The sequence below is a fragment of the Empidonax traillii genome, unplaced genomic scaffold (assembly GCF_003031625.1).
Source record: "Empidonax traillii isolate 1590-97213 ecotype Southwest subspecies unplaced genomic scaffold, ASM303162v1 scaffold137:size1056949, whole genome shotgun sequence".
NCBI lineage: Eukaryota > Metazoa > Chordata > Aves > Passeriformes > Tyrannidae > Empidonax > Empidonax traillii.
In genome coordinates, this window is record NW_020955330.1 from 112,772 (window position 1) to 140,190 (window position 27,419).

A 27,419-nucleotide genomic window follows, 5' to 3' on the forward strand; every position below is an offset into this window, starting at 1 on the left:
AAAAGGCAGAAGAGAGCTGAGTAAGCAAACACAGTCCTGAACTCAGGGACAAGGAGAGAGAGGAGAGGGACAGAAAGATCCCAGTAGTCAGTGTATCTAAAGAACTAAAAATTTCAGAGTTGTAGAAGAAATTCAACATTAAAAAAAAAATCTGAAAATATCTACTGTATAAATAGGCTGCAAGCACAACAACAGTTCGCAAAAACAGAGTATCAAAAAATAACCCCCAAATGCTGAAACATAATGTGTGTGCAGGCAGACTGCAAAATGAAGCTTTGTCACAACCCACCAACACTCTTTGCCTTTATGACGATACTTGTAATTTGCCCACTTTATAAAAATATTTTCTTCAAAAATTGCCAATATTAGACAAGAGTATTTAACAGTGCCCTTACTGCAACTCTGTCCAGTTTTAAATCCAGATTTACTTCCAAGATGCACAGACTGAGTTACTAGAAGTTTCACAAGACAACTATGTTTTCTTGAGGTACAATGTATCATGTTTCTTTCATTAACATCATGGGTTTAGTTTAGAAACACAATCAAAACATGACTTCTAGTCATGAATATAAGAGAGATCAACTTGCTGATTTTATAAGGGTATAATGGAAGTATCACAAACTATATTAATTTTAGTAATTAATGTAATACTTTAATAGATTTATTTTGAAATTATTTAAACTTAATTTAGACATCATTATACAGATAAAAACTGTTCAGAGTTAACAAAGAATAACGGAAGGCAAGATAAAAAATTAGGATAACTACTAATCATCTACTGAGCATACTAGAAGTCCATCCAGATTTATTTGTAGCAATATCTCTTCCAATTATGAAGCACATTAATGCAATCACCAGTAGATATCTGAAGGGTGTTGCTAAAAACCACCTTTGAGTACTTGGCAAAAAAAGTGACTTAAATTACTAAAAAAATAAATGTAGAAAATAATATCATAGAATTTGACTTGAAAAAGTCCTTGGGAACGCATATAGAGAAATAAAATAACTTCTGCGAGTTGAAAAAACCTGAAATACCAAAAGACAAATAGAGGACAGTAAACAGTAAATGAGATTCAAGTCCATAATATAAATAGATAATGAAAATGCTAAAGTCAATTTGGAGCTGTGGAAGCATCATTTCATTAAACAAAAGTGGAATACCAGAGGCACTTTTGATGTCTTTAAAGAGAAATATACATACCCAGAATCACAAGAAGTAAAAAAAAAAAAAAATCCACAAAAAATAAAGAAGAGATTTTTCAGATTTTACAGAAATAAATGGGTATACCTTGGCTAAAGGATAAGGAAGGATAACATGTAGTAGGCTGTACATGTACAGAGGATGTAAACACAAGGTGATGAGGAGAACTACTGAAGGTGAAATAAAGGGTACATAAGTGGAAGTAAGAGGATGAAACCAGTAATACAAACTTAAGAATGAACAAGGACAAAATTTCCTGAAGTGAATCAGAATGCAGAACAAGTCCTCCAAAGAGGTGGAAACCTAGTCACAGTTCACATGTAAAGTCAACCTGAAAAATCACCCCTACACTGGCAAAGAGATATCTTTGAAGAAAAGACATTTTTTCATCCTAGAAGTATAGATTTTGACACTTCAGTATTTAGGTGACAGTGATTGTTACAATCCATGAGTATTAGTCTGTATGTTAAATAACATCAGAAGTTGTGGAAAGAGGAGGAATATGAAAGTATGAAAAAGCAAGGAGAAATATTTACTATCAACAGACTGAACCTTACTCTGTAGGACAGTTTTGTTTTTATAACCTGCTGTATATCAGTCATCTAGGACTAGCACATTCCATCGGATTCACACTTTAGCTTACCTTTTATATTCTTAGATACATTTTAAACCCACAAATTTTTGGTTTTACAAGGATAGTTGATCCTTGTCCACTCACCTGCTCCACTCCGTCTAGTGCTCATTTCTGCAACATAGGTCCACTCATTTGTATTAGCATCATAGCATTCTACTGAACTAAGGCACTGACGTGACGCTCCATCGTAGCCACCAACAGCATACAGTTTACCTAGAAGGGTAACCAACACAAAGTGACCAATTTGTAATGCACACAGACTGTACTGGTACACAAGCAGAGAGGAAGTCCTCGTTCTCTGACTCAGCTACTTATCAGTACCTGTCACCAACCAATTATTGAGTTTCTACTCTGTAAACAGTTTAAGTTAGCACACCATAGTTCTTGTCATTTTTAGAATGTAAAAGGCAGCCAGTATCTAACACAAACAAAGCAAGTCAAAAGATTTTAAATTGCCTAGCTGAAATACAAAGGTAAGGTTTTTAATTAAGCATTGTTCAAAAGCAAGCTAATTCAAGTATGTTTAATACTGGAAGCTCACAGATAGGCTTCCTAGAAATATGAAAAATTCAGATAAGAATTACTTGTACAGTCTGCATTTTCATATTTGACACAGCCGTGGTTCCTATGCAGTTAAAACACACACACAGATAACTGTTTTAAGACCCAAGAGCCAGCCCAGGCCTGCATTGTGCAAGTGACATCCAGGCTATTCACCACCAAGCTGACTGGAATGTCAGCAGTTTTCCTGGCACTGTCCTTGGGATCATCCCCAGTATGCAGCCAGCAAAGTCAGCCACAGATAACAGAGCTGACAATACAACAGTGCTACATCACTAAAGACCAACTGATAAGGTCATCACTTCAGCTCTCTGACTCTGCTGACATACATAACCTAGAGCACACATGTTTAGAGAGCTTTTCTTCAATTAGTGTCAGGCACTGTTGAAGCTCTGAAAAAAAAAAATTAAAACTATTATGCTAAAAACTGGTCAAATCCAAGTGGTGTGATTACATATTGTTCATTACCATTTGAACGAACAAATTACAAGGTTGAGCAAAAACATAAATCTGAAGCATGTTTTCAAAAGTAGGAAAAAGTAGTAGGGTAAATGATTGCATTTCCTTATCTGTTCTTTTCAATATAATTTGTCAACTTACCTCCAACAACACCCACGCCAACACTGCTTCTTCTTGTGTTCATTGGAGCTACATGAAACCACTCGTTAGTCTTTAAGTTGTAAACTTCGACTGATGATAAACCTGTGAAGACAATATAACATTATTTTCTCTATAAATGTAGGTGCAACATACTGTTTAGCTGTCAAAAAATTCTTCCTATCTGAAAATTCAAATTATTTCATTTTAAGGACTGTTAGTTACTGTACAAAAAGCACAAATGATGTCCTTTAGGTAGCCAATTACAATCAACATATTCTTGGTGGCTGAAAAATGGGCAAATTACTAAAAGTTTTTATCAAACTGTGAAAAATTCTTCCCTGGTTTTTTCCTTTCTTTTTAATGGTTTCTCCGACATATGCTTCTACAATAGTTATTAAGCTAAAGGATCACCTCTGCACAAATGGCTTAATGCATCTGGGAAGAGAACAAAAAGTGTATGTCTGAAGCCTTCCCATAGGTCAGAAAAAGCTGTTTATAATCCTATTCACACTACATGAAAGTGCAGAAATAACTGCTCAGATCTTCCAGAAGTTAAGGATTCTGACTACAGAAGGAATACTGAATGGGAACCTGTCAAAAATTCACTAGTCTTTAAATCTGAACTCTTAGACAGGAGCAAACAGTCCACTGTTCTGGTAGAGGGATGCAACCCCTAAAGTACATTCCACATCACAAGATGCCAAGCTACCCTCATGCTTGGTTTAATCACAGCTACCAGGAGAGAGACCTTCAAATTCGATACAATTATGTTAAGAGTAGTCAAAACTATTAAGAAGTGTATAAGGCAAATATACCTGTACTCCCATCAAATCCTCCCACAGCATAAAGAAGGCCATTTAAGACAGCTGCTCCCAGTGTGCTTCTCCTGTCTTGCATGTTAGCAACACTTGTCCACTGGTCCTTCACTGGATCATAGGAATCCACTGTGCGAACTCTCAAAGAGCCATTGAAACCACCAACTGCATAAACCATGCCTCCCATGTACACCATCCCTAGGGCAGGGAAACGGGGAGGAAAGATGAGTGGTTTAGTCTCTTTGTCAATTAATTTTATCCCATACTGTCCTGAGTTTGCAGATACTTGACACAATTTACAGTACTCAGGACATGTGCTGTGCTTTTGACGGTCTCCTAGAGCCACACTTCATTCAAGTTAAGCACTAGAAGTTCTGACACTTTTTGTTACTAATAGCTCACACTTCTCAATACCGTGCTTGCTGAAATTCTTCTTACTCAGGTAGCTCAGCTGCTTTAAGATCACATTTTCATGTTTTTAATAGCAGTTGATCACTTCTTCATGTTCTTTATTTCATTTAGTAATAATATGGTATTTTAATAGTAAAATTAGTCATTATTACAATGCATTAATATTTAAATTCATTCATCCCTTTTGTCTAATGAAGGCAATAAAGCAGTTTATTCTACAGATTACAAACTGAAGCACAAATTAAGCACAATTTATCAAACTTGCATTGTTCCAGATTAGTAATTCAAATGTTGAAGTCAAGGCTCAGCCCTTCTTAAAAAAATATCGTTAGTACTGTTCCAAAGAACACAGAATGCTTTATACATTGTATAAATTGTATAAATGCTGAAATTCTGAAGCATTACCAACCACAACAAAAAGATAGACATTGCTTACCTGCTCTACATCTTCTGGAAGGCAATTCAGCCACCTGATGCCAGCGTTCTTCTTTAAAATCATAGCATTCAACACTTCGAATTGCCTTTGGTGCCTGTCCTCCAACTACCATCATCAACTAAAAGGGAGATAATAATAATTGTTAATTATCTGCATATATGAGAGCACCTGAAAGATCAAAAGAGTGTTAAAAAACTAAAGCAAGCCACTCCACAAGAAATAATTAGAGCATGGTTCTCCTAAATTAGAAATCTGACTCTTGAGAATCAGGCAAAATTAATTGTTTTGACTTTTTTTAAACAAATGTAATTAATAATTATTGTTTTCAGGGGAAATACCTGAAGTAGAAAAGCAATTTGAATCTAAGCTCCTAAAAATACAGCAGATCCTTCTGTATCTTCACATCCTACTCTGACCTCAGGTATAAGAATTCAGTGTCTATGATATGTAATGGAACTGTGACGATCCATCTGCTGAACAGAATCTCCTATTCCATTACTGCAGTTGTCACAACAGTACTATGAGAGAACTTCTTTACTCCATTGGAAAGAAGATAATATCTAATGTTTGTTTTGTTTTCTCCTAAAATGAACAAAAGGCAATATTTAGCTAAAAAAAGTCTCAACTCAGAAGCTTCACTCAGTCTTCGCTTTGTTTCAATTGTTGGTTCTTTTATTTAAATGGGCTTGTTTCCCCACAACTGTATATTTCTCAAATGCTGAAGCACTTATTAAATAATGTTTTTTCTGGGAGGGGGTGTGGTGGTGGTGCTGTGTGTAGGTGGGAGACTAAAACACCTCTATCATAAGTAGCATGGAGTGCAAAGCTAATTACTTGTTATATTTTTTATATACTTTTTATATTTTTGTGATAACCAATTCCAGTACAAAGTTTTTACTGCAATACCCCAAGAGACAGACATGCTCTTATGAAATCTTTTAAAATGGAGTTTGAAATAGTAAGTACATGGAAAAGCAAGGGTCTTACTTTTGGCAGGCTAGCAGGTGTTCTCAATTTTGTTCGAGTGCTTTTCATCAATGCTCGTTGCTCAGTTGGTAGCAAGTGATACTTCATAGCTTCAATGAGGTAATCTTTACAAGCACTGCTGTTCTTAACCAATATTTCTTCTTCAACTCTCTGTTTATTAATACAAGTTTAACAAGGTCTGAGCGTGTTAAGGAAGTAAAACACAAATCACAATCTGAAGTGTAATAAAGCCTATATCTCACAAATGCAGATTAATCTAATTGTTCAGATTATCATTTAACCAGTTAGACACAAATTTATGTGTTGGCAATATGCAGGCCCTAAAAAGAAAAAAACAAATCAGGAGATGTTGATTCTCAATTAGTAAGTAGAAGAAACAGCATTAGGCAAGGTAAAGCACTTTTCTTGCAATACAGGCACATTTCTTGAATTTTCAAATACAGAGAGTACAGAATATTGAGAATAATTTAACAAACTAGCAAGCCACCCCACCACAATAAAAAACACAACAAAAGCGAAGAGCAAAAAAACTCCAAAACTCATCCAAAACAACAAAGTTGAGATTTGTATCACAAAAATAGAATTTCTAAAATAAACACCTACCATCATACTACTAACCAATGTTAATACTGAACTCATATTTTCAATCTTAAATAATTGACACCAAAGTATCAAAAATGAGCTTATGAAATTTGAAAAAATGTACTTCATCTGAAGCAGGTAAAGGAATGTTTCCTTTGTCATTAATTCCTAATTAACTTAAACAGTAGATATGATTCTGAAGTTGAAAATTCACTTATGAAAACAAATCTTTTGTCCAAGATTGTATTACAAATGGAAAGTAACCTGATCTCAGCGAATTGCATTGTTCAGATCATTAGTGTGGTATGATGTGTAGTCAGCCAAACAGATAGACTACTTTATATAAGTCATCCTCCAAATGGCAATCCCTCACCTGACTCAGTGTGTGCATGTGCACATGCATATGTGGTAGTGGCTGTCTGTTTATTTTTACTGTCAGTAACAAACTACATTACACTGTTGTTTAAATTTAAAATTATCCATCTTGCATTAAAACAACAAACAGAAATTTTCATGTGCAGAATGATTAGTATTCCTTTTTGCTTACCTGAACTAAATATTCTCGAGAAAGCAAAGGCAGCCGAACGTGCTCCATCAGACGAGCCATTAACTCCTGCCTTACATCTTTGTCATGGTTTACCCAGGATATCACTGCTTCAAATACCTTCCAGAAAACAAAATGCAAATCCCCTTACTTACAAGTTCATAAGTATAAAAACATCAGTGTGCCTCCAAAACTAGTTCTGCTTATACTAAAATTCCTAACATAAGAAAAGATTGAGCAGTTACAGCTCCCATTATTTCAGTATTTATCAACTAAAAAATTAAAAAGGTGCATCAGGCAGTCTCTTTTCATATTGCTTCTCTACTGATGTTTCAAGGATAGCTGTGCCGCATTCACAAAATGCACACAGTAAATTCATTGATACTGAAAATCCAGTAAAATTAGGTAAACAAACAACACAGCAGCATCAGTATTACAGTCCTCATATTTTTCTTCCTTTCTTGGAGAACGGGCATGCCACATCACCATTCAAATGACTTGCCATCACTGAGTCTTACTGGGAGAAGTTATCACAAGCCTAGTTTTTCTTCCATTGCACAGTAGCACATCATACAGTAGAGCATTAAAACCTTAATTATACTCCACAAAAGCAATATCACATGTATCAAAGTGATAGAACTGTACCTTCAGGGTATTACAGGAATAACAACATGACTTTGCGAGTTGCAGTTTAAGCAGATAGTTCTTAGATTCAAAGTTTCAAAAAGGTTTTAACATGAAACACTACCTAGCCATACAAATCAGTATTCAAACATGGTTTTGAACACCATTTAGCCTCATTTGAACAGAGGTGTTGGTACAACTACGTACTCCTTGGAAAAAAGAAAACCAACGTACTTTAAATAGATCATAACTGAATAAAAAAAAGCTCAAAATGAATACATCTACAACCTGAAAACCATTAGAGGTTTGCAGAGATGCCCTGGGCTCGCTGAAGACCACAGTGTTTCAAAAATGTCTTTAAAAGATTTGAGATATAGCCAATACACATTAAACTCAAGTTAGGTAATACCAAGCTGCCTAGTCATCTCCTTTGCAACCTACATTTCTTCAGTTAGGCTAAACAGCTCACATATATATACAGAGTTTTAATACCTCTCTGGGACTGCTGATGTTAAAGTCAGTAAATGGCATATAATTACTCTGCCAACTTTGAGTTATTTATCCCTTGGTAAATCAAACTCCTGTGTATGTGACTCAGCACGTGTTCTGTTTGTTCCGTGAGAAGATGAGAAGGAATTTCCATTTAATGTAGTTTGTTTGTTGGGCTTTTCTTCAAAGAACAAAGAGTTATGTGAGTTAATACAGTTTGAGGAGTTGTAAGAGTTGAGACTGATTTTCAACATCAGAGTGATAACATTTTTGGAAAAATTCATTTAAACTTGAGCACAATACATGCCTAATTTCACTATGGAAACAAAGAGCACATCCAAAGAAGTGTACAAGAGCAATATGAGTAAGCTTGCTCTCTCACCCAAAAGGATAAAAAGAGTAATGGAATACAGATGGTCATACCTTCTCCTCTGAGGCAATTGTGAGTTTGTCACTGGATATAAGACTGCACACCTGCTCTACACCAAGATTGAGGTATTCTTCACTAAGTACAACATCGGAAAAGTGCTGTTCTGTTTGGAGAAAAAGAAATATGGTAACGCACACTGTGACATATATCCCAAAACAAGCATTAACCTAGCTGTGGAAAACAGAGGAAAAGGATTCAATATGCATGCTATTTTGTCATATCTAGATGCAATACCTTAACTTAAAACCTTTTCTATAAGTTAAAGCTTTGTCTCACAAACACTTTTCATATTTAAAGACTTCTTTTTAAATAACTGAAATATTAAAACACATTATACTAAAAGTAGGAACTGTAGCAATTTTCAGCATTGCTTCATCTCAGTACTTGTCCTTGCACTTGAATCTCATTTTGCTAACTTTGTACACACAAATACAGCCAAAACAATTCCAGATAAAGAACACGCTCCATATGTTGCTGACAAACATGTTTTAAACCTATAGTTCCACATGAACAATAATTGATTCATTAGAACTAACAGTTTGACAGCAGTGTCAAACAACAAGTATGGCTCCTCTGCATCTTTCAGAGCTTCTCCTAGGTCATAAAATATTGCATACCCCAATCTCTACAACATGTAGAAGGCCTGTAATTTTTCTTGGGTGCTTGTTTTTTTTAAAGCCTCAACCTAAAGTAAACAAAACTGAAAAAAAATTAATATTATCAGTTGCAGAACCAAATAATTTCTTTTAACACAGCACACGTATCTTTACGAGGCTGTTGTTCAGTTATTAAGTTGCCCCCTCCCTTCCTTAAAATTGCTTTTTAAGCTATTCAGTTGCTTTAAAAAGTAGTTCCAATCAGTTAGATTCTTTTTCGCCTCTTTCGCTGTTCTTAATAGAAGACAGCAGGGACAGCTATTACTGAGAATTTAAGAATTCACTCAAAATTAGAACAAGTAAAAAGAGGCCATCAAACATATTCAAACTAAAGAACATTTTATAACTTTTTCTCTCACTCTACTAGTTAAGACTCCATACTTGAGAAGTAGTTTTAAGCTGTCAAAAAAAAATTAAAGAATGCTGAATGTTTTCAGCTCAAGAAATCTAATTTTTCAGTTCAACTTTGCAGGGTACAACAGCTTTTTTGCACTGTACTAAAATCTAGATAGCATAAAAAGATAAATATAACTCAGTAAATTCTTGCCCTTTATCTAGTTCAGCATACTGTTCCTTGAAATAGGCAGCACAAATTCCTTCAGACAGAAGTCCAAGAATTTATATGAAAAGTATGATAATGAAACTTCCTCCTATAAAGGTCTCACTATAACCACGATTAGAGATTGCTAGCCAGAAAGATGGTATTTTGCCTTAACCACATTTTACTAAACAGTGAGTTTACTTAGATAAACTCTAGTCCCCTTGAATCCTATGAAATTCTTGACTCTATTATTTTCCCATAGTAATAATCCCACAGTAACACTGGACAAAAAGCCACACATAAATTTAACACCCAGTTTACCATTACTCAGTTTTCAATTTCCCATACTAATGCTAAGATGATAGGGAAAGTGTGACCTGTCTATTCAGACGTCCATTACTCTACTTCCTTTTTAGTCTTCAGTACTCTAAAGTAGATGGTCCTTGTGTTTTTTCAGTCTCTTATCCTACCAGCCTTTTCACTCATGCAATCATCATCACTACAAGTCCCTCTAATTCTGCAGCATTCTCTTTTGATGGACAGGTAGTATTTTCTGCAGTACTTCAGGCAACGGGAGAGAAAGGATGAGGAGAAATACTTTTGATTTTTATAACACTCGCTTTTCCACTCTTTACAAATCTTTTCATATCTGCATTTCAGACAACAAGTATGCAGTTTCATAAGCTGAATCTTCTGAGGTATCCTTATTGAAATAAATATCTGATGTGTTTTGCTGTTTGCATATGGCAAATAGAAATTGAGAAAGGGAATTTGAAAAAAATTAGTTTTATCATAAACTCCAAATTTCAAGTGACAGTCTCACAAACTATGACCTGATTGTACTGAGAAGGTGAGTTAGGAAGTAAGCAGAAAGGGGAAGCAACACACATTCAAATCTCAAACTAATCTGAGGTTCTGAAGTATTGTTCATCTTCCCTTGAGAAATCTGATCCAACAGCGGATCACATCCAACAGGATATACTTCATAAATTAAAAATACTCACTTTATTTTATAGACCCAAATATAAAAGCCTTGCTTTTTAAAAGTTGATTTAGATTTGTGTCATGGACTAAATAAGAAGAGATTTAGCCTCTAAACCAGGAGAGTAAAAGCTGAGAATTTTCAAAGTAATACAATGAATGTGAGACTGTCTCCTCTAGAAGAGAACCATAGAAAAAAATCCAAAAAAACAGATAGTACTTGAACAAAAGCTAAGACTCTTTTGCTGGATGTCAGCCTCTGTACTGAAAGCATAAAACAATGCACAGAGTCAAGAGAAGAAGGAAGAGTGGAAAAGGGAGAAATTAAAACATACTTAGTCAATAGCTACAGATTCTCCACTGAATGAATTACAGGAAAAAAAAAGAGAAATAGGAGATTTCAAAATAAATTTTAGTCACCAAAACGAGGTAAGATGAAATAACTTGTCTCTTATGTATCAGATCTCTTGTCATCAAGGAGACCATCATAACTGATTGATAGACAATCTTTGGGCAGAAGCCAATTGAAATTACAGCTAAAGGGATTATTTCAAACAATTAAATCTGCCAATGACAATTTATGTAATGCTGTTCAAATGTTGAAGACAGAAGGCTTTATTAGATATAAAATTATGCTTATGAAAATCAAACTTTTTGCATCCTTTTAACAAGAAGGATATCAGCATCTTTGAAACAATATGATTCAGTAGTAATATTTCAAAAAATCACACTTAGATCCTCTTTTCCTAATAGTGAGGAGAGAAAAGTAGTATTGGAGGTGCGTGAATCTTTTTGCTTTCCGTGTTAGGATTTATATTATCTCATATTATTGCTCGCATTCTGAAAGCTTTGATAATCTGGAGATATTAACACTAAACATGATGAAACTTATGACATCATTAAATATTTCATGCATCTGTCCCCTGTTAAATCTCAAATTATCTTGTTTTTTAGTTATTGCATTAGATAACATCTTTTTTAGTGAACATCTCCTAGATGAAGCAAAGAGAGAACTATCCAGATGGAAGTTTCCATGAGAAAATAAAATAATTATTTTTTCCTAAATCCAAATTTTCCACACAGTATGCAACTTTGACAAATTTGTACTGGAATCCTGCCCCATTTCTTGCCTCTTTACTCAGACATTGAAGCCAACTGGCTCCAAAGTCTGGCAGACTGGAAACAAGCTGGCTTAGGAGCTGCAGAGGCTTGGCTCCCAAATTCCCACTTCCTAAGCAAGTAGAATCCTACTTCTTTATTATCAAAACTAAAATCTGTCTTTAAAAAAACCCTTCCATTTTAGGACATTTCTAAAATATCTGTTCCAATTGCATATGAAAAACAGATTTTCACATTTTCGCAACCAAGTCAGTTTCTATCTGAATAGCTAAAGATCTGTCCTTGTCTGCCCTGTACCAGCAGGATGGGACTTCAGTTTCGGGGACAAACTAAAACGACTAAAAGGAAGTCCTTAATAACAGGAAAGGGGCTAGTAACAAAATGTTTGAAAGTACAATAAACAATGCCAGCCTGGAGAGCAGAGAAAAATAATAGCAGATGTAAATGTACCATTTTTTGGTATTTTTTCATTATGAGTCTGGAGCTATGTGTGATACATGCATATGCAGCAAAAACCACTTGACACCTCTTCTGTCCAAAAGGCACATAGTCTTGCTGGCCATAAACATATTGACATTAACTTTGCATTTTTTCAATTACATAGGAAGGAAAGCTACATCTAAAATCTGCACAGGACATTTTATGCTATGAACATTTGTGGATTAATTCACAAATACCTTTTCACTTATTTGTATACCTGCAGTCAGAAGAGATCTTCCCAAAGCCACATTAAATGAAAAAGAAATGTATGAAAAAAAATGGCCCCAGCTTATCAGTGCCAGAGTCTGCAGCTGGAAAAAGGGAAAACCTCCCTGTTCTCTAGATCCTTTAATGACAGTAATTGAACATGCATTCATGTGTGAAACAAAATATCATAACAAAACATACTGAGTTTCCTAAGTGTCTTTTGTCTAGTTTAGGCCAATTATTTCTATTTCACAAAACAAATGATGATTTTGTTATAAAGTAACTGAAGTATCTGCACCTTCCTGATGTGGTAATGCTACAAAACCACTGGAACATTACAGCACTTTCTGTTTCCAGTTCTTTCTGAACTGATAACCTCTTGTTTTAGAGCAGTGCATAGCTTGGGGGGCTTGGAAAGGTCTAAGCCTTATGGTCACTTAAAGAAAAGATGAAAAACAGTTTCTCAAGCAGATGAAGCAAAAACATTACGAAGAATTAGGTTTTTTTAAATCATTACTTTGATTCACAATGTCACATTGTGATTTTTTTGGCTTGGGACAAAAGGTCTTTGCTAATGGCCTAATTTAAGGCACTGGTCAAGCAGGAACCCCAGCCTTACTGCAGAGGAATAGACAAGCTCTGCCAGCTGGAGAACTAGCAGAAGCTAAACACTGCAGAATCAAATTCTTTTAAAAAATGTGATTTACTTGTCAATTTTATGCTTAAATAACTGCTTTTTAGAACACCATGAACACTCATAGAAGCCAAGGCAACAGCAGCATAGCAACAGACGTTGCTACTCAGAATAGAATCATAAGAAAGATTCTGACAACTACATCCTTTCAATCTCATGCATACGGATGTACACAAGAACAGTCTATAGAAGACATGCTTCCAAGTCTTGTCAGGGCTCAAAGCTTTAATCTTACACCACTAGAATCAAGAAAGCTGTTATGCCACAAACTTTGCTTTGTTAAATACAAAGCAGCAATCTCTGCATCACAATATATGCTAAGATTTCTTCAACATTTCCTCAACCCAGTTCTAAAAGCCAAGAAGTCCAGCTGTGTCAAGCTTCAAAAGACACCTTTTCCACATGTAATCCAATGTTTCCAAACCCTGTACTGCCCTATGCGGTGAAATACATTATGATTCTTCGGTTATAACTAAGAAATATGTCAAGATATAAGCACAGAGAAAGGGTCTCTTTAGTCCAAGATGGCATATCCCTCTTCATTTAAATGCTTTACCAATTTATTTTCAGGTTGTACATAACATTACAACAACTATATAATGCACCACTTTCTCATGAAATTTTTTTATTTCGTGAACATCCTTTAAGACTTTGTAAGACATATGTCAGACTAAAACTGAGGGCAGACTAGCAGTGCTCATGCCACATCCTCTTCATAGGAATCTTCACACAAGACGGATGAGAGGCTTCAGCTGTACGCAGTCCCTGAGTGTGCAAGTGCAATAGGACCCAGAGTAGGACTACTTTCTGAACCATCATGAGAACAGGTAGCATCTTAAAGTTTAATTGCAACAGAAGCTCATTCCAAGCAACCTGTATCAATTGTCCACTATGTTCAGATCTCTCCATAGGCATCACAGGTGCATCTGAATGACTCTCCTAGAAATCTCACACTCTTCTAGAGAAGGACCAACCCTGCCACAGGATTATGAAGCTCCAATTTTAATGAAAGTTGAGTTTTTACTTCCATTGGAAGGAATTTCCACTAATTTTTTCAGTCTAATAATCCTTTTCTGTACTCACTCTAGTTTCTGGAGCCTTAATCCCAAAATGTCTGCTATGGGAGTTAAGCTGCCTGTGATACAAGGCCTAATTCTGAAATGGCACAGCCACGTATCTTTGTCTCAGATTTTTGAGAATTTTTTTTTTCAGTTTTAAGAAAGCTTTGACAAAGTGCAAAGAGACATTTGAGGTAAGAACAGGGGGAAGATGAGCTACAATGGCTGAGATACAGGCAGTAAGTAGCCTGAAAATTCAAGAGGAAAAACATTGACCCGAAAAGGTATAGAATTGTATAGATGAAAATCAGGGGGTCAGCAGACAGAAATTCAGCAGAACTTATGATCAGCCAGTGACAAGGAGAAATGAAGGCCAACCCTTACTTCCTTGATGCTTTTACCAGGAGTACTGAGCATTCTGGTGCTTAGCCTGGTAGCTTGCATGTCCCAACTGGGACCAACAAATAGCTTCCCTCTTCTTTTCACTTGCCTATATCCTGCTTGCAGAATCTCTCTGAGCACAGTAAAGGATGCCTGAACAAAATGATCCAGGGAGGGAGAGTTACCAGCTGGACACAGTTCCTGTGCTCTCAAAACACATTTAACCAATATTGCACTCAAGGTCTTGCCAGGGTCTAAGAATTTATATGCCTAGAAAGTAATCTATACCAATATTCGCTTCAACTACTAAGCTGAACAATGATTGTTTAGAAGCAACTGAAGTAGTATAGAGATTTGGTTTAGTTTAGTTTAGAAGTAACTGAGACGCAGAAGTTAGAACAGAAGTTGGAAAAAAAAATTTAAAATTCATTCAGTTGTATCAAAATGCGTTCCCTAAAACATTAAATATTAACTGTAGTTAATAAATATGTCTTGCTTTCTATTGCACAAAACATAAAAAATATAATAGTTTTTTGGATTTGATATTGTATCACTCTGAGATGAAATGATTTAATTAAAGCGTTTTGCATAATAGTCCAGATACAAATATCACAAAATCATTCAGTCACATACACATCACAACTTCTTGAGTAATGTATTCATTACAAAAGCTATTCATTACAAAAACAATCTGAAAACCTTTTCAATTTTTTTTTAATTGACACTTCAATAATTTGAGGAAAATTTCACTAGACTGAAAACTTCTGAGTGTGGCTGATTTGTATACCCCAGTTGCACACTTAAGACAGCAAACACAGATTCTGTTGACAGACACTTAATCCAATGAACTTGATGCATTTCTGTCTTTGCCTGAAACTTCCATTCTCAATAGAAATAATATAATCTCCTGGGAATTAAAAAAAAAAAATCTATACCAGAAAACAGATTTTCTAGAAATGAAGACAACTGAAAGCATTCAAGATCCTTCTGTTTACGATGTTTAACTTTATTTAAGGCAATAACAAGCCTACTATTTGGAGCCAGCCATATGAGTTGAAGAAGTTAGTGCTCTATTTCAGGAAAATATTCAATTTTAACTCTGTAGTAATTGTTAATGATGCTAATTGGTCACTGTACATTTTAGAAAAGTTATGAAAAGTAATGCAGTCATGTATTTTTTTTCCCTACAGCTTTATCAGGACATTTCAGTTTTAATTCTCTGGTTTTTTTTATTGCTCTTGTACTAAGCCTGACAGTGCCAGGGATTAGGGAAGGCGGTGCAGAGATTGGACCTGACTGTGCATCCTGACTATGCACAGCATATTTATCTCGAGAGTAAGAACAGAGTGTACATTGCTTTAAAACCCACCACACAGATAGAGCAAAAACACAGTAGGAGTTGAGCTGGCAGCTTGTCGTATGGGCTAGCAGTACTCCAAGAATCCGATGACAATAAGGGAAGCATAGACAAGGAAAGAGCTTTCTGAAGGAATGTGACAGAAATGGAAGGTGGTTTGGCTGCAGAGGAAAGAGAAGGTTAGTATCAAGCATAAAAGCAGGAGAGAGAGAGAGAGATGAAGTACACCCCTCTGGATGGGGTGGGCATGGAATCCGTGTGTGGGGTAGCCACATACACAGATATCAAGCTCCATAATGCACTAATGGTAACTTGCCTGCATATGTGTTGGCCTTGTTCAAGAGATCTGTGCATGCATGCATGTCAGCAAAAGCACGAATCCCCAGGCAATTGATAGGATGAAGCTGGGATTCCAAAAATTCACAGCAAGTCCTTTTCACATCCTGCAGTTGCAAGAGACCAGCTGCTGGGAGCAGTACCTGTAAGAAGAAGCAACCGGTGGTTAATGTCCCAATTCATAAGGAAAACAAAATAAACAATTAAAAAATTAGGATTAAAACAGAGAGGAAGATTTCAGCATTATGCAACTAAAAAAGTTAAACCCCAGCATTAGCATGATTTTACCTCCCTACAAATACCATTTAAGATTTAAAGTAAAAAGCAACATCTCTACCATCATGTTTACTGAAGAAATCATTCTATAGACTGTAATTCTCATACTTCATGTAAACTCTTTCCAATATTCATTCACAAGTTCACTTCTTACTGTTCCCAACACTCCATAATTACATCTCATTCCAAGCCTTCAGCATTAGATATTTCTTTAAATCAAAGTTTTCTAGACTATGATAGAATACCTAAATCTTGTTTGCATGCAAGCACTGGACATTGTACCGCTTTTTTGTTAGCATCAGAAATTATGTGTATTATATATAATTATGCAACTGATTCCAATAAGGGCAGAATTCAGCTTCCAAAGAAGTTTGTGACCTCCTTGGAAGAATGATAATTTAGGCATTTAAAAGTCTGATTATATAAAATATTCTACAACTCATTAAAAATCCGTATCAATAAGGAATTAGTGTGAATAAAGTATTTGTTCTTCAACTTTCACAAAGTAAGCAAAAAGTAAAGAATTTAAAAAACTTTATGACATACACTTTATTTGTCCACTAATACTTAAACATGAAATTTAGGTGAACCATAATAATGCCTTTGAGCAAAATCCTATATTTCTGTCTTCAATTTCTTCTTCACAATATTTTCATTTTCTGTGCCTTTGACAGTTATTTTAATGAGACTTCTATTTTAGAACATTCAAGTGCGAAATATTAGTTTGCATCTTCAATGACAGAAGACAATTGGACATGAGCCAGCAATGAGCCAGAAAGCCAACTATATCCTGGGCTGCATCAAAAGCAGTGTGGCCCAGTGGGTAAAGGGAGGGGATTCTGCCCCTCTACTCCCCAGCTGGAGAACTGCATCCAGCTCTGGGGTTCCCAGCACAGGAAGGACATGGACCTGTTGGAGAAAGTCCAGAGAAGGGCCACCCCAAGATGATTAGAGGGATGGAGCACCTCTCCTGTGAGGAAAGGCTGAGAGAACTGGGATTGTTCAGCCTGGAAAAGAGGAGGCTTCAGGGTGATCTAACTATGGCCTTCCAGTACCTGAAGGGGGCCTATAAAAAAGATGGAGAGAGACTATTTACAAGAGCATGTAGTGACAGGACAAAGAGGAATGGCTTCAAACTGGAAGAGGGTAGGTTTACATTAGATATTAGGAAGAAATTTTTTACTGTGAGGGTGGTGAGTCACTGGAACAGGTTGCCCAGAGAAGCTGTGGTTGCCCCATCCCTGGAGGTGTTCAAGGCCTGGGTGGATGGAACTTTGAGCAACCTCGTCTAGTGAAAAGTGTCCCTTGCTCATGGCAGACAGGCTGGAACTAGATGATCTTTAAGGACCCTTCCAACCCAAGCCATTCCATGATTCTATGAAGATTTTAACATGGAAATCTTTCAACTGTACACTTACGTATAGAGAAAACACACTATAGGGCTGCATCAGTAACAAGCAAGCAAAAAAACACACCAAAGACACTGGCTACACTACCCTTGCTAATGTTTGCTTTTCATTTAAACCAGTACTTGCATAGAATTAAAGAGGCTCAAACAAGAAGAAAACTGGAAAAATAAAAAGAGAGTTGGAAGAGCAGAATAAACCAATTTAGAAACCTGTCTAACATTTACTACATGAAAGCTGCAGAGTATACTACTTTACTGCTCTTTGGAAGAAATTTCAGTCTTAGTAACTGTCTGCAGAGTTACAGTAACCTCTGTAAGCATCCATCTACTTGGCTTCTAACAAGTTACTGTTTAACCTTCAGAATTTATTTTTTTTAATAAAACTAAAAACTATGACCGAAAACTAAAACAAAAAGAACTTTGAGTGATACAACCTTGTAAATTTAATTCCTCCTTTAAACTTAATTTTTTGGTCTCACTTCAACTGTTTAGGGCTGTTCCTCTCCTTTGGGTGTGCCATATATGAAGCCTGCTTGAAAACAATCTTTCTGTTCCTCAACATGTTAAGTCCTAATTAGAAGCAACAGTTCACTATAGTATCACTTTTTTACACATCTGGCAATCAGTACAGACAGCAAAAAGAAAGGACCAAGAGTTTGCTTTGAACAGCAACCACTAATGAAAGAGAAATGAAGGAGAGACTGTGCTTGCATTGAGATGCACAGACCACTGCTAAGCAACATAACTAAAAATTAGTTCGAACTGTAGGTAATCCTTGAAAATACTGAAGTCTAACAAAGTAAGTGGAGAAGATCTGTATGTAATAGGCATAAATGTCAGTCATACAATTCAAAACAAATTTGGAAAGTTTAAAGGTTATCAGTGACAAAGTTGAAATAGTAGAGTGAACTTCATTTTAGCATATGTTTATATAAGTGTGAAGATAGTATTAGTATACAATTTCTATTATAAGAACTCAATGATTAGTTGTAACAATGAGTGAATAATTCGATAGCTAATGCTATGATAAGTTATAATCATGATCTTACACAGCAAAAATCAAGGCTAGAAATCTAGTACTTTTTTACACAACTTGTTCCAGTGCAGCAAACAGTGCTCACAAATTCAGTAACTAATTCAAGGACAGTCCTGGCATGTTATCAGCATAGTTGAGCAAATAACTCTGAGGACAATTCTTGACTGCATAAATGGATCCAGTAGAAAGATACATAAAATCATCATCAAATCATGATTATACAAAATGGAAAAGTGAAATTTGAGAATGGTATGCAGAAAATAATTCAATATTTGTATGCACGGTCCCTCTGGCACATTTGCTCATTCATACTTGTTCATATTAACAGTAAAGCAATGTTACAAGAACCAGAAGATCATTCTTCATTATGTGAAATTTATATCACTTCTGAAAGCATTGTAATTGAGTTTGCAAAGTAACAGATTTCCATACATTTTAGTTATCAGACAATAAAACATTTAAATCCAAAACCTATTTGTATATTCTACAACTTAAAAGGAAAAGAGAGGCAAAATGCATCAAATTTATCCCATTCAGTTATACATTGGGCTTTGGTTACTAGGCAACAAGAACTGTGACAACATCTAGTTACTTTCATTTGTACCTATAGAACTGTTGGACTGAAAGCCATAACAACCTGTGTTCAAAAATACAGCTCCATCACAGATAGATGCATTCTGCTGAAGGCAGGGACAGAACTAGAGAGGAAAAAACTACTAAAGCAACCCAAACTCCTCTCAAATCCATAAAAAAAACCCCCAACCAACCAACAAAAGAAAACCCCCACAAACAAACAAACAAACAACCCTACATTAAAACCGCAGTGCAGATTAGGTTGGCTATAGCTTAGATTTACTTCCAAAAATAGCCAGTAGAGGGTATCGTAACTTTCCTTAAAAGATCAGAACTCCTTGAATATAGCTTTGTACTGAAAGAAATGCAGGGGTGAAAAAAAAAATCTTCAATTGCTTATTCTATGAAAATGTATCCTCATCACAGCATTTGTTGTTTTTATAACCAAATAAACTGAATAGATTATTATTACAGATGGCAAATAGGAAATTACGTATTCTCTTTTTCTGTGTCAAAACTGTGGTGATGAACGACTGCTAGATTTCTTAAAGCAGATGATTTAACCCCTACGAGCCTCTGAAGACTCTTCCCTGCTTATTTCCTCTGGTTCTCCTTCCTGCAGTGACAAACCTATTCCCAAAGTTGTGTGCACCCGCCCTGCCAAATACATCTTTTCAACCCCACTGAGACAAAAAGGACTGTAACCGGGTACAAGTATGTGTTTTAAAATCCACCTGCAAGGTCACATGCATAATCAGAAGGGACCCACTTAAGACTCTGTACTTGGGTCCCTGATTTCACCGGAGTAGATTCAAGCCCTTCACAATAACTCAATTCGATCATCAACCTGTATCTGAGGCTGCTTGCCCTCTCTTGTGGCCCTTCAGATACATGCCAGGAATGTCAGGGGCTCAGGGTACTGATGATGCCTGCATCTTTTCTCCCTCCCTTTTTTTTTTTTTTTCCTGACAGCAGTATGGCTCTGTTCATCCTTGTGCAACTGGGCATATTGGCTTTCATTAACTCAACACACATGTGCATTGCACTCCGAGGTGACAAGCAGCTGGTACAGGCAGTCAGCTCTCCAGGCACCTGTGTGCCGTCAGTTCACAGGGAACATGCTTACAACAGTCTCAGGGAGGTACAGCCTGTGTTGAATAAACCCCTACAATGGAAGAAGGCTCAGAGGAGATGGGCAAGGGTGATGAACTAAGGGAAGAAATGTAAGAATGAGCATCAAGTGGCATAAAGAAAGTAGAACATATCTCAAGGGGGACTGAGGGTAGCTTTTGCTTTAGATATATTGCTGTTCCAGTAAGTCATCAGGTTGTGTAAATAGCCTTCTCTAAAATAATTAGTAGCATTAATAGCATGTAAGGTCTTCCCCAGCTAGCCAGGCCAGCAGGAGAAGAAGTATATATGTGACATAGCTGAGTCTCACATAAAGTATAGAACTGAAAAACCAACACAAGATCTCAAGAGAGCAATGGGCTTGAGATGGCTTTAGCCCATGTATTCCTTCCTGGTCATATGGGAATGCCCACCATCCTGACAGTGGGCATACAGTGACCAGTAACGGCAATCACTACAGCATGCTGATTCAGATGTATATTTCAGTTGCTATATCATGCTTGTGTTGTGATTTCAGCATATTGCAGTATGTCTCTGCTAAATCAAAACATAACACTATGTTGTACCAAGTATCTTCAAAACAGTAAATTTGATATCAAACATCAAACCTTCCTCATGGACTATCTAGAAGAACTGGTCAGAGCAGGTGCTCTGGAGTGCCCCCATATTAGGCAAGGGTGTCCATCCTGCCTGAGGGCTGCTACCAGGGGTGCTGCCAGGCACCCCTTCACAGTACATTTGCTTCACAGAGGTCAGTGCTACGCTCCCTTCCCACACCCCCAGGATTGGTACCACTTTATGCAACACACAAGGTTTTAGCAACTGTCCCACTAGATGAGAATGGAGGAACAAGTCCAGTGAAAGGAACAATCAAGATGATCAGAGAGCTGGAACATGTGATATTACAAGGAGAGGCTACAGAAACTGAGTTTGTTCAGCCATAAAAGAAAAGAAAGGGGAGATCTTATTACAGCCCACAGCCATCTAATGTGAGGGTAGAGAAGAGTGAGCCAGACAGCTCTTTAAGATGCACAGCAATTGGACAAGAGGCAAATAGGAACACAGGAAAATCTGATCAGAAAAGAAGGAGTCAGGTTGCTTTTTTATTACTTTATGTTGTGTTTTGTTGGATATTTTTTAAACGATGGGGCTCCTTAAGCCCTGGAACAGGTTGCCCCAAGCAGCTGCAGAATCTCTACATCTGGGAGATAGTAAAAATTCATTGAACAGGTCCATCAACCTGCTTTAAACTGGACCTGCTTTTAAAAAGCTCAATGCAAAGCAAAATTTAAATTGATTAAAGCTTTCTGCTGCTGAATTAAAACAATTTGATCCAGTAATTTTATATCAATACATGCTATCCTCTTTGCACTCTTTTTGTACTGACAGATTCTACTAGAGAGAACATATTGTGCTATCTGACATATGAAAATGCTTAGGGTAATATTTTCATCTCTACTGGTTTTAAATTTCTTGGAATTTCTTTAAAATTTCCCTCAGAAATTCTTGTTCAAATTCAAATTGAGACTCACTAAAACCACATGCATATGCGTATCAGTATAATGCCAAAATGAAAATAATGAAAGATCATATTGCAGGTTTTGAAAACAAGATCCCACAACATAAACAAAACCAAAATTTCTCAGAACATTTAAGTACTTTGCAAGCAAAGAAGCCAATAAAAATCAAAGCAGTGTATGCCAAGAGAACTGAATAATGTGCTGCCTAAAATAGAAAAATTCCATTCTTTCCTGCATGGGAAGGAAAAAAACCATATCTGTGACACTAGAAAAGACACTAACCTAGGAAAGCAGATGCGTAAGAATCCGAATACGCTACAACACAACATAGAAGCATACAGAAGAGCAAGTTACATCCTTGCTAATCACAAATATTGCATATTTTCAGTTACTACATGAAAATGAAATAAATCCTAGAGAACAGAAGTTATGTTGACGCCTGTAATAAAAAAATTCTTGAGAAAATACAGTGAGGTTGAGCATCTATTTCTAAGTAATCATTTCAACAAAATAAACTCCTTCACTTCCTGTTTATAATATCACGGGGTAAGGAAAAAGGAAATGAACATCATAGTTAAAGATAATCCAAAATTTTTTTTTTTATTCTCATCTACATGCATCTGTGCTGTAATTAAAACTGTGGTTTGTAACTGAAGTGTAGTTAAATTCTAGTGAAATCATTCAGCACTGCATTGAAATTATGCTATTTGGGAGTATGCATACAAAACCACTAAAATAGATACAAATACTTTAAGGCATCTGTGGAATAAAATGTAGAAGTTCCAATTTCGGAAAATTCAACCCTGCTAGGATTTCTGTACGAACAACATGTGCATGTTAAGCACACTGTTCCATTGTTAAAATACCAAAGTAAGAGGGTGCATTGGATTTAAAGATGGGCATGAGATGCAAGTTTAGAACATGATATCACGTATCTTATACATTACACCTTGACTTTATAGGCTATTGCACAATGAAGACATGGATGTATAAATTTATCCTTTAGCTTAATGAGCCCCATGCAATTAAAAATCAGGTGCAAGTGGAAGTTTTATAGTATAACACGAAGGAATCAGAATACTAATAAGTAATAGTCCTTTTCCTTCACATTTCCTTCATACTTGGCACAAACTGGCAGAGCACTATTTCAGTAGAAGCTAATAATCATGAAAATGTAGTATTTTAAATGATTGACACAATCTACAAAATACTAATACTCCCAACTTGGAAATCGGTGTGACAGATTAAAATGGAGTGTAAGGAAAAAGTAACTGGTTTACATACCTGCTGTTTAACGTGCATCACAATCTGTACTTAGAGTTCACTTCAGTTAGTGACATGATATTGATAGGAAGTAACCAATTTGCTCAGAAATCGGGTTTTGAAGGGAAACCACTTTAGAAGATTAGTCTGAATGTACTACTAATTATTAATTAAAACATCTGTTGTAGAGGTGGGTGTTCTGTTGTTTTTTTGGGGTTTTATGAAGGAGGTGAGTGTGGAAGTTTTGAGAGGGATTTGGGATGCAGTTAGGGGTTGCTGAAGTGCAGAAACAAGATTCATAAAGCAAATTAAGTAACAGAAGAGTCACTTTAATCAAGTAATACATTATAATGAGGGATGTCCATCTGGTCTACAAGGGAGAAACATGCAGTCTTGCTTGGCTTGAGGGTTCTCCTACATCTTCTCTACCACAACCATGCCCTAACCACTGTGCACTTTGGCATAAGCTTCCATACAAGAGAGACAGACTGATTTGCTCGTCTGAAGGTTATTTTTGTTAACAGTCATGAGCTTAGCCTTTCATATCCTCTTCTTCTGTTCAAAGACACAGGAAATAGAAATTAAACATTCTCTCACTTGAAGTAAAACATTCTCAAAACTAAAATAATTTCAGTTAGAATTTTAGGTTTTTCTTTCAGTGAAAAAAATGTAGACATTTTGACTTTATAGGAATAGGGGTTTTGATTTGAAGTTTGGTCACTGAATTCAAGTATATGTATAGTAAGTAATCTAAAATGAAAGCTCAGAATCCTTCATCATACTGTAATTAATTCAATGTTTAAAAGATTATACCGCTGCACTAAAAAAAACTTCATATTTTCTTAGGGACAGGATAATTTAAAATGAGACCAACTAGAGTCTGAACAAAGCCACTTGCTACTGATACCACGTCATTCAGGAACTGGACAATTTGTTCTTTAATTACGGGATCTGAGACGCCAGCCAAATATTATACAAAGCTACCCCGCAAAAGGATTAGAAGCAGCTGAAAAAATTAGGTAGGCAGGATAACATAACTCACACTACATGGTCTTCTTTCTTTATGTAAAGGCTGACCCACATAAAGAATCACTGCATCAGCTGACGCTTTTAGCCCCTGTGCTTCAGCTACAGGGTTTAACTCTAACATCTCACATCTCCAGTAACCAGACCACCCTCAGTCTCAGACCCCAATAGCAGACTCACTAAATTTGCGTCTACCAAAGATTACCATGACCAAAACATTTTTAAAAGCTTGTCTAAAACTGAAGATGTCAAAGGCTAACACATGACTAAAAATGTTCATTTGCTGTTTCCTAAAGTATACAAGACAACTTTGAAGAGGCTGGGAGTGGAGGGAGGTAGGGGCACTGAAGAAGGAATTTTTTGTTGGTTTGTTGAAGTTTTTTGTACATTACAGACTGACTTGTAACAAAAAAGGTTTATTCTCCTAGCACAAGTGTGTGTTTTCTGGCAATCTAAAAGAGAGAGCGTGAAACACCATTTGCAAAACCCTAAAGTCTGTGCTGGAAACAAACAGCAGCATAACTGCGACAGTAGATTATGAACCTCTGTTTTTTCTATTATTCCATTCTCTGGTATAGAAGATGCATCCATGCTACCAAGTTTTATAGTAATACAAAACCAAAAACTGAAGACAACAAAAATAGCATGAAGTAGAAATGGTTTCTGTACACAGTGCTTATCTTCAATACAAAAATTCTGTCAAGATTAAAATCTAATATGCAATAAATGGCCCTTCAGTGGACTCAAAACACATTTGATTACTTCAAGCTTTTAACACTCTATGTTATGTTTTTGTAGCTTAATAATATAATCTTTTACTTAACATTTATTTTCCTACAACAGACCATAATTATATTCTCCTAGAAATATCCCAGAGCACTTCCTCAGAAAATAAAGGCTTCATGACAAATTTCATAACCACTGTAACCTGGATGCTGTGCTTATAAAATTCAAGTATGTAAGGACAAATGTCCCCAAGCAAATGGCATCTTGAGCCTCCCATTTGATTTTTTTTTTTTTTCAGATGGAGGTTTAATGCATATATTGCATGATTTAAAGCACGATCAGCATCTGGAAAACAGAAATGTTTTCAAGAAAGCCTTTATTCAGCTTCCAAAATTTAATCTTATGTGTAGCAGTGTGCTGCTGAACCTACTCTAAGTGACTTAATTTACTCATAATAAGCACCTTGAATTTTACAGGGAAGTGGATGGGAACACATGCATTCATTTGAGCAAATGACCTATGCACTTCTGGTTTGCAGGGGCTGCCTTTCAGGTTTTGCCACAGGTAGCTTCATTGTCATACAAATAGATACATGGATGCTCACAGTAAAGGTCACAGTTGAGACAAAAGTAGCTACTTTCATCCACTCTAACACAGCCTAGCAGCACGATGATTTTAAAGATCACAGACTTAAAAAGTTGCACAAGATGTTCAGTCTGAGAAGGCAGTTCACATGCAGAAGTTATTATTCATTAATGTCTAGTTAAAGGGCAACCACATCCTAGAAAGGCAAGATGAAGGCACCAGGTTTTAGAACTGGAAGACTTGCAATCTCGGGCCTGATTACTTCTGACCTACACAATGGTCATCACATCTGTTACCTTTTTTTAATTTTTTTTTACTTTATTTAAATAATAGAATGGCCTGGGTTGAAAGGGATCTTAAAGATGACATAGTTTCAACCCCCCTGCCATGTGCAGGGGCACCTTCCACTAGACCAGGTTACTCAGAGCTCCATCAAACCTGGCCTTGAATACTTCTAGGCATGGGGCAGCCACAACTTCACTGGGCATAGTCTTTTGTAAACTCTTTTAGACTACATCATAGTTGTAGCTTGTTGCTGTAATACCTTTCATAATGTAATACCAATCCCAGCTGGGGTATAAAACAAAGAGTTAAAAGCATTTTCCAGGCTTGTCTAGAACTTCATAGTTTTTCAGCTAAGTGTTCAAATAATGGGTAAAATCCATGTCTTCTAAAACAAAAAGCAAACACATGCTTCCATAGTCAACTACATGAAAAAAATTATCTCAGTTTCCTTTTGAATGCTTTCATTTGCATGTTCTCCCACTCTATTTTTAGAAGGCAAACATCCTTCTGGTGTAGAAGCTGAACACTTAGAGACAGTTACAAGACCAACCTTAAGTCAGAGTAATAATGAAATTACAGGGATAACTACATATTAGACCAAAGCAATAGCCTATATACCCCAGGCAGTCTAGGAACATCCATCTTCATCCACTATCAATGCATGAAACTCCACAGTCTGAAGCAAACTAGCCATAACAAAGAATGTTTCCTTGCAAAGCAAGGAATAGCTTGCTCTTGAAGCACAAGGATACACTTTACCTTTTAGAACAGCATTTCTAGTTAGTTAAAACCAAACTTCACTTGAGAAAAATTAGCAGTGTCTAGTGCTTTGTAAGTAAATAAACATCAGGGCTGCAAAAGAACTAAGCCTGGTCTTTCAGGTTTGGAAGGGGATAGTAAAAGGTCGTGGTGGTGGCTACGGTTTTGGCTGATGCATCAGGGATGCAGGCTTCCTTTAAGAGTAGGATGGAGTTAGAAGATAAAGAGGATGAAACAGCAAAACTTTTGCCTTTCTTTGAACTGTTTTTGTCTAGCTCTGCTGCAACCAGCTAAGGATCTCCTCCCCAGTCTGAGCCATGCTGGAAGCAAGTTTGGCCACTGGCTCAAGGCAGAATCTGTTCTATCCTTCACCCTTCCCCAGTATGTAGTTAAACCCAGTATTTAGTGACATGAAACTTCACAGCACTACTGTGCTTCATCAGCACCATCCTTTCCTCTGTCTTCTCCTCTAACGAGAAGAAGGGGAAAAGGAAACCTGGGATGGAGGAAACTAGAACAGGCGAGCCTAACCCAGATCTCGGCCTTGTATGTTCTCACCTTATTAGGAAGGTAAACCTTAAGGGGTGAAAATACCTGCTTTGAAACAGTCTATCTAATGGTAACACAAGGTTCACAGGTAATCATTTCCAAACCAACCAGCACAGCTAGAAAGCAGCACTGCTCCCCTTGTGCATCCTAGGATGCTT

The 27,419-nt window shown here is 36.5% G+C and overlaps 1 protein-coding gene across 4 annotated transcripts in view; it reads right to left on the reverse strand.

Moving 5' to 3' along the window:
- KLHL2 (kelch like family member 2) overlaps positions 1-27,419 on the reverse strand; it is a 59,339-nt gene that overhangs the window by 5,863 nt on the left and 26,057 nt on the right. For 3 of the 4 annotated variants that reach the window (XM_027883916.1, XM_027883917.1, XM_027883919.1), the window contains 8 exons: positions 16,105-16,267; positions 8,308-8,417; positions 6,775-6,891; positions 5,646-5,795; positions 4,659-4,776; positions 3,812-4,009; positions 2,997-3,098; positions 1,920-2,048 (listed from right to left, as the gene is read on the reverse strand). In XM_027883916.1, coding sequence (XP_027739717.1) covers positions 1,920-2,048; positions 2,997-3,098; positions 3,812-4,009; positions 4,659-4,776; positions 5,646-5,795; positions 6,775-6,891; positions 8,308-8,417; positions 16,105-16,267 — 1,087 coding nt within the window. Of the gene's footprint in view, positions 1-6; positions 1,027-1,919; positions 2,049-2,996; positions 3,099-3,811; positions 4,010-4,658; positions 4,777-5,645; positions 5,796-6,774; positions 6,892-8,307; positions 8,418-16,104; positions 16,268-27,419 lie in introns of those variants that run through there. The other variant, XM_027883918.1, reaches the window with a different exon arrangement.